Below are 13,330 nucleotides of genomic sequence, written 5' to 3' on the forward strand. Positions count from 1 at the left end.
CTTATGCAATGGCAAAAGTGTGTGAGAGCAAACTGCCTTGTATACAGCATATATGGGGTAAGAGCAGACGGCTGGTTTTCTCAGTCTACTGCTCACAGTCTACACAACACACCTGAGACGTGTACGTGTGTGTGTATGTGTGTATGTGCGCGCGAAGAGAGCCAAGCTTATTCTTTCCAATGCAGTTCTAAGTTTAATAATGCTTGTAATTGGAATGGATGGGTGCAGAAGAGCTCTGCTAGGACTGTGAAGATAATGTGAGTAAGTGAGAGCACTATTGGCTGCTTTCCACAAGGTTCCACAAGGCTTTTCCATTTGACATCATGGCAAAATAACATTTACAGGTGTATCAGTGGAATCTCAAACAGAAAGAGATAAATAGAGATAAGAGAGAGAGTAGATAAACAGAGTTTTAACAACAGAGAATTAATAAAGAGTTCCTTGACATTACATACACATACCATTAATCATGCAATTCCATAACTGATGTTCATATATCATTATGGCATCACTGTGAAACCCCCTTTTGGAACCTTTACATTTACATTCATGCATTTAGCAGAAGCTTTTATACAAAGGAACAAAGAGGAACAAAGCAATTGGTCAAAGAGCTAACAATATGCAATAGGCCTACAATGCCTGGCTTATTATACAACTAGAATAAGAGGCTTTTATTTTTAAAAGTGCAAAGCTGTTGTTGTTTTCCATGTCTTCTGCAATGCCAGAAATCACACCATATCAGGATGCAGCAGGATGAAACCAAGCTTGAAATGGAAAAAAACACCACAGAACTATACCGTTTTCCTGCATTAACCCAACCCAGATAAAAGAATGCTGAAATTGGCTCCCCACAGGCCACCTTTGCTTATGAAAGAGAACAAGGTCTGATGGCTTTTATGATAAATATCTTTAAAGAGATAAATAACGAGCAAAGCTGCTCCCACAGAGGACTGGAAACACTTCACTGCTGTGATCACTCAGTAAAACTCCTGCTCAGGGATATTAATGAGAGAAATGAGGAGTGACAGAGGAGACTGAGGAAAGAGAGGCTGGTTATAAGATGAGATCTGTAGATCCGGAGTCTCTTTTCCCTGTCCTTAGGCAAATCACTTTCATTTACTGCAAAGGGCTTTCTAGAAAGACTGTCTGAAATCTGCCACAAGAAGCTTTTTGGGTAAGGTAATGGTGCGTTTTGTAGTGATTGCCTTTCGATTAGAGAGCATTTAATGCTGCAGCTGTGTCTCAACATTATATCCAATGGCTGTGAAATTCAGAGATAATCCCTGTGAAATGAGCTGGAACATGGAAATTCAGCAGCTTATGGAGTCTAATGAGTGGTGTGGCCTCTTTGTCTATTAAAATGAATGATGACCTCACCACAGTGCTTTGATTTTCTTCCTCTTGTTTGATGCACTGAAGACACCCATCTTTTCCCTCAGAGAAAACCATTATAAGGTAGAACCCAGCATTTATTTTTAATCTGAGATGTTCACCCAACAATAAAAATTTGCTGTTAGTTTCTTCATCAGATTTGGAGAAATGTAGCATTGCATCACTTGCTCAGCAATGGATGCTCTGCAGTGAATGGGTGCCGTCAGAATGAGAGTCCAAAAAGCTGATAAAAACATCACAATAATCCACAAGTAATCCACACCACTCCAGTACATCAGTTAATGTCTTGTGAAACGAAAAGCTGCATGTTTGCAAGAAACAAATTCATCATTAATCATCATAATACTTTCTCCAGTGAAAAAGTCATCTCGTCTGAATCAGGAGAGAAATATGCACAGATCAAGTAAAATCAGTCCAAAACAGTTCTAAACTTGGTGATTTTGATGTGAGAGACAATAGGGAATGGACTTTTTCCACTGGAAAAAAAGTGATATTATGGATTATGGACTCATGTTTTGGCCATAAGTGACAGTTTAAAGTTAAAACACGCACTTTCACTTCACAAGACATTAACTGATGGACTGGAGTGGTGTGGATTACTTCTGGATTATTGTGATGTTTTTTTTTTTAGCAAATTGTCATTTTTGTGTGAACTATTCCTTTCATTTGCTTTTATATAGATAGAAGAGGAGCAAATCATTTCTAAGCAGTGCTCTATTCTCAGTCTATTTGGCAACTCTTGGTCTAGCATACTGTTCAGTGATACATGACAACCATCATTCCCTTCTTTTATGAATACACACAAAATAAACCAAGATTTTTCAAGCTGAGTGTTTATTTCTACTGGTAACAGTGAACAGTAATATTGCACATACTGCAAGCCAGTTAAAATGCACATTTTTTAGTTAGTAAACACTCAGGCACTTCAAGCTAGAGATCATTAGCTTTACATCTACTGTGCAGACTGAAGTAAGCAAAGCGTACACAAAATATTAGCATAGTTTGTTGATTTAGGAATGTGAAATTGTGTTTGGTCTATATTGAAGAAAGTAAACTTAATTACTAATACTACAAATATAGCTGCTAATAAAATACATTTCCCTTTCTGGAGGATCATCGCTGTGACGTCGCTGTGCTTTTCTCTTAACAAAAGTTAAGAGAGTTTATTTGAGATTATTTTAAAGTTCTTTTTTTTATATTAATTCATGAATACCATTGACTAAATCTCAGCTACAGCATTCATTGCACTATGGTTAGAAAATGCTCTGTTATATTGATATCTTAAGTTAGACATTCATTTCTTAAACTAAGTTAGATACACTACATGGCCAAAGGCACTGATGTTGGGTGAAGGGGTCTGGAAAAGTTGTTTTTAGTGGGGTTCACGTCTGGGCTTTGTGCAGGACTGTCAAAGTCTTCCCCACCAGACTAAGTAAACCATATATGGACCCTGTTTTGGGCACCACCACTTCTCTAGACGGGCATTATGGTGTAGCATTGAAATTTGTCTTTACTGGAGTTACTGGAATAGCAAAATCCATTAATTAGAATGAGATGTTCACATACTTCTGGCCATATAATGTAGCAGAGTGTTACAAGTATGTAGACTGACAATGAAATTTCATTTTTGTTCTATGTCTTTGGTTAATAAATGAATTAAAATCTCTAATGCACTGTTTTAAACAATATAGATAAATATTGTCTCTCAAAATACAAATGAAAATACTTGGAGAGTACAAATAGAGGAATAATATCTTTACCACTATTCAAACATTTCTTACTGTAAAACTATGTGATATATGTTTGTCACAAACAATCACAATTTACACAGAGTCATAAATTCTAAAAACACAGCGTGTCAATACAGTACTTGGTACAATGGTACACACTTCAGTTAATCTTCATGACATAACAGCTAAGAAGTTATGCATTTGTGCAATCACACGGACGGTCCAGATGGCTCTTATAGATGGTGGTATATTACAGTATATTCTTAAACTTTTTTTATTGAGAATTCAGACCAGTTCTGGATTTTAAAGGAAATGTTCACAGTTGAAAAGTTATGCTCTATGTCCCTTAGTCTGTACAAAAATGTAAAAAAAAAATTTGTGTTTAAATTAATGCATTTACAGTGGATGTCTATGGGGCAAAAAAAAAAAAAAGTCAGTCTCTTATTTTTTTTAATAAAGTGCTATCTTATGATATTTGAACTGCAGGTTTCTTTATCGTAATTGTGACTGTGACTTTAATACAGTGAGGTAGTGATGTATTGCTACTCCAGTGCCTTGCCTGTTAAATTTCCACTGAGAGAGCAATACTGTAAGTACAATTTTTGTTTCTTTGTAGAAAGGGACAAATTGTTTTTATCATAGACACTGTCATAGAGCTTAACTCGAACTGAACCATGAACATTTCTTAAATGTACAGTTGTGCTGTATAGTATAATATTTCCTGTTAAAATAAAGGGTAACACTCTACAACAAGGTTTCATCACTTGAGTTAATGCACTGAATACTGAATAATTGAAAACGGACAGTTGAAGTATTAGAAAATAATGCACACCCAAGGTGGTTATGTAAGGACTGTAAGTTTAATGGCTTCAAGAACAGCAACGCTACCATCTCACTACTAAGAAATGTCATGCAGCTTTTCAGTTTTCAGCGTGGGAGAAACATGTAAATAGTTTGTAATCTTTATCTTACTGTTTAATATATTTATCTGTTTGGTCAGTGTTGTTGTGTGATTTTGTTTTTTTGTTGTTGTAGGCTGTAAGAACTTTTGAAATAACTGAAATCATTTGACAACGTGATATGGACATGAAGTACCGTCAAGACCTGCTTGGAACTATTTTAGCTGTGGGTTTCAATGAAATAAACTGCACTCTAAAACATTCTTCAGCCAATCAGGATCGAGTATTTTACATTAAAGGGGTCATATGATGCTTTTTTAAAGATCATTATTTTGTGTATTTGGTGTAACAGAATATGTTGACATGCTTTAATGTTCAAAAAACATGCTCTCTCTTGCTCTCTAGCTCTCTCTCGCTCTCTCTCTCTCTCGTGCTCTCTCTCTCTCGCGCTCTCTATCTCTCTCTCTCTCTCGCTCTCTCTATCTCTCTCTCTCTCCCGCTCGCTCGCGCACACACACACACGATGGGCAAAACTCCGCATTTGAACAGTCAATAGCAAATACTTAAACTAATAACAAAAGAGTAGCTGATTCAGAAGCGCCAGATTGTCATAGCAAAGGAAAACTTGAAATCGCATCATATGCCCCCTTTACTTAATGAGCAAAATATTTGTAGTATTTTTTTATATAACATATATAATATACTGTTATAATATAACAGTATTTATTAATCTTTGTTAACCTTAGTTCATAAAAATACAACTGTTCATTGCTAATTCAAGTTAGCTCAGGTCCATTAAATAATTTTAGATGTATTAGTAAATATTAAAAATAACAAAGTAAGATTAAAATATGCATTAAGTATTTGGAAATGTCAGTTCATGTTAACAAATATAGTTAACCAGAAAGGGAACCTTATTGTAAAGTGTTACAATAGAAAGAACACAATAGACAGGAGACAAGAGAACAGGGGGAAGGGAAGAAGAGAGGATATATAATGTCATAGGCGGAAATCTGATCCTTCATTATGAAATTATAGCTTTAAGAGCTCACCACCTCTGCATTCTGGAATGTCCAGTTTCCTAGTGGAACATTCTAGAAATCCGAGAGTTTCATTATTCTAGAGCACCTCATTTGTCTAATACTCTAGAATGTCCAGCTGATACAATACTTCAAAACTTCTTCTCCATTTCCTATATTTCTACATAATTTACTAACATCTACTGAATTTCCAGCCCTGTGCACTCTATAAATCCTGTCCCAGTCTTTCTATCTCATCGATCAGGAAGTCAATGTCAGACCTGGTTACAGCCGGATTAGAGACAACCATTCTGAAGAAGTTGACCTTATCGCCTTGAGGCTGGTAGCCCACCATTGTTGTTCCACACTCCATCATCATTGCCTTGATCTTGGGGGCAACCTAGATATAATTCACAGGATGGAAGCTTAAGGTAACTGGCTAAATAAAATGAGTGGCATAAAATATGTGGCATATACGCATGTGTATTTGATCAGTTACATACGAGCAACTTATGTAAACTGAGAAGGAGTGAGTGTGAGTATCTACTTACCTTATGAAGTCGTTGTCTTTTCTCCTCTCCATCTGGCAGAAGCCGCAGGCTTGGAGGAATGTACCAGAAACACACATTAGTGTGTTGGGGCTAAGAAACGGACAGAAGGGCATCATTAAAAAGTTATGAAAGAAACCTTGTCTCTGAATAGTACTAGTATGTGAAGGACAGTGATAAACTCTATTGTGATTGTTTTCACTCACCTCCCCTTGAAATACCATCTCATATCCTTCTCGGTTCTTTATCTTGTGGTAGAGGTACTCAGACAGCTCCAGACATCTGTCAATGTGCTTCTCAAAGCCTATAGTGCCCTGTTAAAGATGACAGATCCATAACATCACAACTGATATTCTACACAAACATCTTTGTGCTGGATTAACATTGATTCTATGTTACAATACAGTAAACATACATCCACCATTCATCCATCCAACTGTTCATCCACCCACCCATCTCGCCATCTATCCATTCATCCACACATTCTTCCCTCCATTCATCCATTATCTATCCAACCAGTCATCCATCATCCACCCATTTGTCCATCATGCATTCATCTATTCAACCATCCATCATCCATCTAATTGTTCATCCATCTATCTATTCAACCAGTCATCAATTAATTCATTATCCATCCAAATTTCCGTCCATCCATCCCACCATCCATCCATCCATCCTTCCTTCCATTCATTAATCCATCCATCCATTCATCAACCATTAATTTATCCATCCATCCATTATTAATTCCAACTGTTAATCCATCCATCCACCCCTTCATACATACAACCATTCATCTTCCACCCATTTATCTATCATCCATTCAACTATTTAACCATCAATCATCCATCTAATTGTTCATCCATCTATCTATTCAACCAGTCATCAATTAATTCATCATCCATCCAACATTTCGTCCATCTATTCGTCCATCCATCCATCCATCCATCCATCCATCTATCCATTCTTCCTTCCATTCATGCATCCATCCACCCAATGCATTCATCACCCATCCATCCATCAACAATTCCAACAGTTCATCCAGCCATCTATCCACCCTTTCATACATACAACCATTCATCTTCCACCCGTTTATCCATAATCCATTCAACTATTCAACCATCCATCATCCATCTAATCGTTCATCCATCCATCTGTTCAACCAGTCATCAATCATTCAACTTTTCGTCCATCTGTCCATCCATCATTAATTCCAACTCTTTATCCATCCATCCATCCATCCATCCACAACTTCATAAATAAAACCGTTGATCTTCCACCCATTTATCCTTAATCTATTCAAATATTCAACCATCCATCTAATCTTCCGTCCATCCATCTATTAATCCATCAACCATCCAATTTTTCGTCTATCCATCCTTCCATCCATCCATCCAACCATTAATTTATCGATCGATTGATCGGTCCATCATCCATCCATCCTTCCTTCCTTCTTTCCTTTCATTCATTCATTCATTCATTCATTCATTCATCCATCCATCCATCCATCTAAACGTTCATGCATCCATCCACCCGATGCATTCATCCATCTATCCATCCATCCAACTGTTCATCCATCCATCCAAATTTTCGTCTATCCATCCTTCCATCCATCCATCCATCCACCCCTTCATACATACAACCATTCATCTTCCACCCATTTATCTATCATCCATTCAACTATTTAACCATCAATCATCCATCTAATTGTTCATCCATCTATCTATTCAACCAGTCATCAATTAATTCATCATCCATCCAACATTTCGTCCATCTATTCGTCCATCCATCCATCCATCCATCCAAAACAAATTGATGAAAAACCAATCAGATGGATATCTGATTTGTTTTTCATCACTGCATTAAAACCATGATTTCTGCATCCTGAATCCTTAATTCATGAGTAACACATTATCAAGCACTGAGGTTCTGATCTCATGGATGTGCACACACACCTTTGACTTCCACATGAGCCAGAATTTGAAGATGTCTACATGGCGGCCACACTGTATGGCCTTGTCCCCTGTGTCATAGGTGACATCATACTGCTTATCCGGCTGAAAGAGATATCCTGCACACATGGAGTTACAGCCCTGAAGAAGACCCTGAAAACACACACACACACACAGTGAGAGAGCAGGAACACTGAGTGGAGATGATCATAATAACATGTCAGCAAGCAGCTCTCTCTCTTTTGATTCTTTGTCTCTCTGCCTCTCTCTTCCTCTTGTTCTCACCCAGCTTTCTTTGCATTCTATTACTGAATTTTACTCTGTTCCATTGCTATTCAGACTAATTTATTTTGAAACCCCCATTTCTCCTTTTCTCTCTTACCTTCTCTCGGACCAGAATAGCGGAGCACTGTAGTGGAACGCCCATCATCTTGTGTGGGTTCCATGTGACAGAGTTTGCTCTGCAGAAACAACACTGATCAGAACACGCTGTTCACACATGTGTAGTTGGTTATAGAGATAAGAACATAGTAGAGTATGTGCTTAGCAGGTGCATAGCGACTATTATAACATTTGAAATTTGAAGTCTCCCCCACTTTTGGAAAATCATTGTATTTTAGTTTTATGTTGTGTGTCAGCAGTGTGAATATAACTACATGCTCTGCATGAACTAAATGTTTTTGAACAAAAAAAAATGCATGTTAACGGCAATTAACTTAAACATAAACATAAAACACAAAATATTTAATTTGACATTATTTCAAAAGTGCAGTCTTTAAAAGAGTCTTAAGTGGGTTAAGAAACAGCCATGTAAGTGTACACTCTTAAGTACACTTCAAGTGTCTGTTTATTTCATTAATATTATCTGCATGTACAGTTTAAAAAATATATAATTTTAAGAGTTGAAGTACACTACAAGTGGGCATTCAATACAATTAAGCTCACTTCTTTTTCACAAGGTTGAACAACAAAGTGTTAACCATTACTGCACACATAGCTTCTTCTTATCAAATTATGACTACTATGTGAATGTTATGTCACCCAAATACTACTCATGAAGCAAGCTGATAAGTTTTATAATATGTCTCTCCTCTTTTCAGACCAACCCTTTGCCCTTGGAGCGTAATTTATTTACCATACATACCTCTCTACGCCATTCAGCTTGTGTCTGTGTTTTCTAGACAGCAGCAAACCTCCACCCCATGCACCCTTAAAACACACATTCACACCATCAGTTTAAATGCACCTTATTCAGAGTGTTTCACCATAATCAGTCTGTTAAAGTGAATAATGAAATAAACACAAACGTACATCCACATGAAGCCAAATGTGGTATTTCTCACAGATGTCAGCGATCTCATTGATTGGATCAAAGGCTCCATACACTGTAGATCCAGCTGTAGCGTTCACAAACACTGGCACAAACCCCTGGACAGCAGAGACACAACAAAACCATTTCACCAGATAACATACACAAGAGTCGCTCAAAACGAAATCTTTCAAACTAAACTCATGAAATGCTTCTGAAACAAATATGGGCTTAAAGGAACCCCATTTATTTAAATCTTAATGAGCCAATACTGAGATACTATGTTCTGATGTCTTTTAGATACCTCATTCATAATAATGAATAGTGATATTAAAGAAATGTTGCCGTTTCAATACAGCTTTAGCTTTAGAAGTCCAATGTGCTTACAATCAAAGTCTGCAGTGCAAGAAATTAAAGGTGTGAAGGCAGGAATGTGCAGTTGGTATTTTGCTCAAGCACTAGTAATTCTTCCTTACAAAACTGTGTATAAAGAAAAATAGACGAAAACAGACCAACGTGATTATGCATTATTGTCTAAATGACTGTGTTTGAAGGTTTGCATGGTTGTGGCAGAAATTTCAAGACTGGATTCTAACTTTATACAAAGATGCAACACAATAGTCTCATATAATGTTGAAGTCTTTTGGGTAGAGTTGAAGAGTTTATTCTTGTGCACTGGAGACTCACCTTCTGTTTGGCATCAATGACTTTGGCCTCCAGATCAGCCGGAATCACTCTACCTCTAACAAAACACGCAAATGTTACAGACTTTTGTTGATGAGACAGTCCACAAACACACAGCACAGACACAGAGAGCCTCCACTTACCTCTCATCTGTCTTCAGCAAGATCAGATTCTCTGTGCCGAAACCCAGCACTGCACTGGCCTTCTTTATAGAGTAGTGACTCTGGGAACAACATGGCAACAGACTGGTAAGTGGTGGGGTTTGTACATTTATAATTACATTCAAAGCTTCAAAACTGACAGTCAAGACCCATAAAGAAGCACCAGCCAGCATAACTCTCACATCTCATTTGCATTTGCATACATTCAAATATGGTGCATCAAGACAGGTTTGACTTCACTGATCTGTCATGGAACCAAGATCGTTTTAATGCATGCAAATGAGACGTGAGAGATGCAGCAAAAGGAAAAGGCTTAGAGAGAATTGGTCTCACAAAAAGCTAGCATATGGTTTCAGAAGTCTTACAATATAATGCACAATTTTTTTTGTCAGTTTTGGAGTTTACTGCATTCATTGCATGAGAAAGAAACACCAAGCTATTCTGCAAAACATTTTCTTATGAGTTTAATGACACGGATGAGTAAATAATGACATAATTTTCATATTTTGTCCCATTTCTATTCTATGGGTTGACTTCAGAAACAGTTGATAGTAACAATGCACACTGAGTAATAACTTAAAAATATCGGGAATACTTTCAGGCTCAGCATCTAACAGCGTACCGAAGGAGAGCGAAGACAGAGAGCGAGTAAATGACCTACATGTTCAGAGGTGAACAGCACTAGTCTGGGAGCCGCTGCCATGCCTTTGATTTTAACCTCAGGGTAGTGTTTATACCGTGCCACCATCACGCTGTACATGTTTGAGATTGCTCCTCCTGCAAGAACACACATTATACCACATCAAATAGGTCTGTAAGTAGCCCTATAAATATCATATCTGATGCACATATTTCTAAGGCCTTTATCAACATAATCAAACGTTTGCTGTTGTACACAATCTACTACACACCTTCTTGTTTACATAAATGGCCATATAAATATCAGCAACTGCACCAAATTGCATATTTTTGTTTTTTTCTCCTTGAGTGTAAGCTCCATATTTTCCTAGATCACACTGTAGGACACAAAAGCCTGATGTATCTAGTGTAATGCTCAACACAAAACATATTTGCAAACTTTTTGAAATATTTCTTTATTTAATTTTTTTGTTTAGTTTAGTTCAATGTACTGTTTCAGTAAAAATTGATTTTTCTCACTATTTTTTTCATATATCAGGCTTTTAGTCTTAATATTGTGTAGTAATTATCTCAAGAACAGGCCGAAACATTCTCATTTGCCTTAAATTAACTGAATAACAAATAAATAATGAACAGTTCTTGAATATTCTGTTGCTGGATTATAGTGGGTCAAATTAATATTTGTGCATGCATGTATTTATAATTGCCAGCAAAAAAAATTATTAACATGGCAGCCCCATCCAATCTCGGCTTCTAATAAAGTTTCTTCCTTTTCCTATCTAAAACACTCTAAGGATTTTTTTTCCCTTGCAGTATTCATTGTAAAGCCTTGGAACATTTTGTATTACTACATCATAAAAAATGGGAACATCGAGAAAGAGCCACAGTTTGCTTTTTGGTTTGTGAATCTATTCACCCGCCAGTTCTTAAGAGGAAAACATTAGCCATTGATGTTTTATATTAACCATTATTCCAATTGTGCATCATTCTGTTGTTTACATGGCCACACCTGGTGAGAAAATGCCATCGCCCTCTCCATTTGGCCAGCCAATGATCTCTCGCATTTTCTTCAGGGTGAGCTGTTCCATCAGTACAAACACCGGTGCAATCTCATACGTGAACCTGTAAACACACACACACACACACCTCATTCCTACTTGTCCCACATTAATGAGTGTCCTGACAGCAGGAGGTAATTCACATCAGTCTGTTCAGTCCATCACTGAATCATTGTGATGAGAGGAACCCCGCTGGAGGCATCTTCAACCTATTAGCGCCAGTCAATAATCATCCACGGTGATTAGTAATGATGAGCAGCTCATTAGTACATGCAAATGTCAAGTGCTCATGCAGTTCTGTCTAATCAATATAAACAGTACTGACATATAATTTAGAGACAGCGTGAACCTGTGCAAACATGAGAAGGTGAAATCACATGCTGCGGAGCCCGGGGCTAGTTGTCACAGGTTTTCTAGTCAAAAGTCCAATTATAGTTGTGATTTCTCTAGCAGTAGTTTTATATTTTAGATTCAAACATCTAGTTCAAAACTTAAAAAGGTGTGCTTTTGTTTTTTTTTGTGCATTCTGTCTTCCAAATTACTTTTTTGTAATAGCTTTTGGGTAAATACAATAAAAACCACAGAGTCATACAGCACATTCAGACAAGAAGGTAGTTTTAAAAGCAGATTTGAATGTTATTTATTTATTTAAGAAATAAGAATCAATTTATAAAATAAATTACACCAGTTTGAATATCTTTCTTGATTTCTGTCGTTTTTTTTTTTTTTTAGTTGTATTTCGCTTCATAATTATTTTTTAACTTTATGTTTTGCTCAAATAAATGAAAAAAAAAATATAAATTCTGGACAATAATGATGAAAGTTTTCAACATATTTTTAGAATATTTACTGAAACAAAAAGTCAGACTATCCCTGGTATATACTTCCTTATTCCTTACATACAAACGTCTGTATATGATCACTCTAAAATACTTCATGAGGAGAACAAGACATTTTACAAGAGTTCTTGATCAGATTTGATGTCATTTTCTAAGAGTGTTAATTTGGTGTTTTATGACACCATCAGTTCTGTCATAAAACTGACTGCTGGCCATTATAAGCATTAAGCAGCAGTGTCACACAATACAGCCCCTAAAATCCAAAGGTGCAGTCATTTGGGAACGAGGGAAGTAAATCTGAGGACGTGGAGTAAATCTTTTATTGATCAAAGGAGAATTTGGGCATGGACTGTGAAAGACATCATAAAATCTCTGACCCTCAGAGGTCAAACAGGACCAGGGGACTCACTGCTGTTGTCCTTATATAAATGAAGAAGATCCCAACGGACCCGTAAAAATACTTTAAACTTCCTTTTAGTTTTATAATCTGACATCAGAGTCTTTAGACCAGACCATGCAGCCACATAGTTTTTAAAGGACTGGCACGGTTAGTTTTAGCATTCCTTATAACTTTAAGCTTAAAGGGATAGTTCACCCAAAAATTAAAATGTGATGTTTATCTGCTTACCCCCAGGGCATCCAAGATGTAGGTGACTTTGTTTCTTCAGTAGAACACAAACAAAGATTTTTAACTCTAACCGTTGCAGTCTGTCAGTCATATAATGGAAGTGAATGGGAATCACGGCTTTGAGAGTCAAAAAAACAAACACAAACAAAACCAAATTAAACCCTGCGGCTTGTGACGATACATTGATGTATAAAGACACGAAACGATCGGTCTGTGCAAGAAACTGAACAGTATTTATATCGTTTTTTTACCTCTGATGCACTGCAATGTCCGAACGGTCCTGAGCACGTCCTCGAGAGCCGGCACGTGAGGCGTCTTCTTCTTCTTCTTTCTTTACGGCAGATCGCAGACTTACAAGTGCATTACCGCCAACTATCTCTCAAATGGACCATTGACACTCCTAATTAAGATTGTAGATAGAGTGTCAATGGTCCATTTGAGAGATAGGTGGCAGTCGAGGACTTATAAGTCTGCG

The 13,330-nt window shown here is 37.0% G+C and overlaps 1 protein-coding gene across 2 annotated transcripts in view; it reads right to left on the minus strand.

Annotated features, from left to right (window-relative positions):
* Nucleotides 1–4,912: 4,912 nt before the first annotated feature.
* LOC107657374 (glutamate decarboxylase 1) overlaps nucleotides 4,913–13,330 on the minus strand; it is an 18,927-nt gene continuing 10,509 nt past the window's right edge. For both annotated transcript variants that reach the window (XM_016445419.1, XM_016445420.1), the window contains 11 exons: nucleotides 11,340–11,452; nucleotides 10,353–10,468; nucleotides 9,674–9,753; nucleotides 9,534–9,588; nucleotides 8,849–8,965; nucleotides 8,682–8,746; nucleotides 7,920–7,998; nucleotides 7,541–7,690; nucleotides 5,795–5,902; nucleotides 5,592–5,681; nucleotides 4,913–5,440 (listed from right to left, as the gene is read on the minus strand). In XM_016445419.1, the coding sequence (XP_016300905.1) occupies nucleotides 5,267–5,440; nucleotides 5,592–5,681; nucleotides 5,795–5,902; nucleotides 7,541–7,690; nucleotides 7,920–7,998; nucleotides 8,682–8,746; nucleotides 8,849–8,965; nucleotides 9,534–9,588; nucleotides 9,674–9,753; nucleotides 10,353–10,468; nucleotides 11,340–11,452 (1,147 nt within the window). In that variant the 3' untranslated portion in view covers nucleotides 4,913–5,266. The remainder of the gene's footprint in view (nucleotides 5,441–5,591; nucleotides 5,682–5,794; nucleotides 5,903–7,540; nucleotides 7,691–7,919; nucleotides 7,999–8,681; nucleotides 8,747–8,848; nucleotides 8,966–9,533; nucleotides 9,589–9,673; nucleotides 9,754–10,352; nucleotides 10,469–11,339; nucleotides 11,453–13,330) is intronic.

The sequence above is a fragment of the Sinocyclocheilus anshuiensis genome, unplaced genomic scaffold (assembly GCF_001515605.1).
Source record: "Sinocyclocheilus anshuiensis isolate Anshui unplaced genomic scaffold, SAMN03320099.WGS_v1.1 scaffold355, whole genome shotgun sequence".
In the NCBI taxonomy this organism is placed as follows: domain Eukaryota; kingdom Metazoa; phylum Chordata; class Actinopteri; order Cypriniformes; family Cyprinidae; genus Sinocyclocheilus; species Sinocyclocheilus anshuiensis.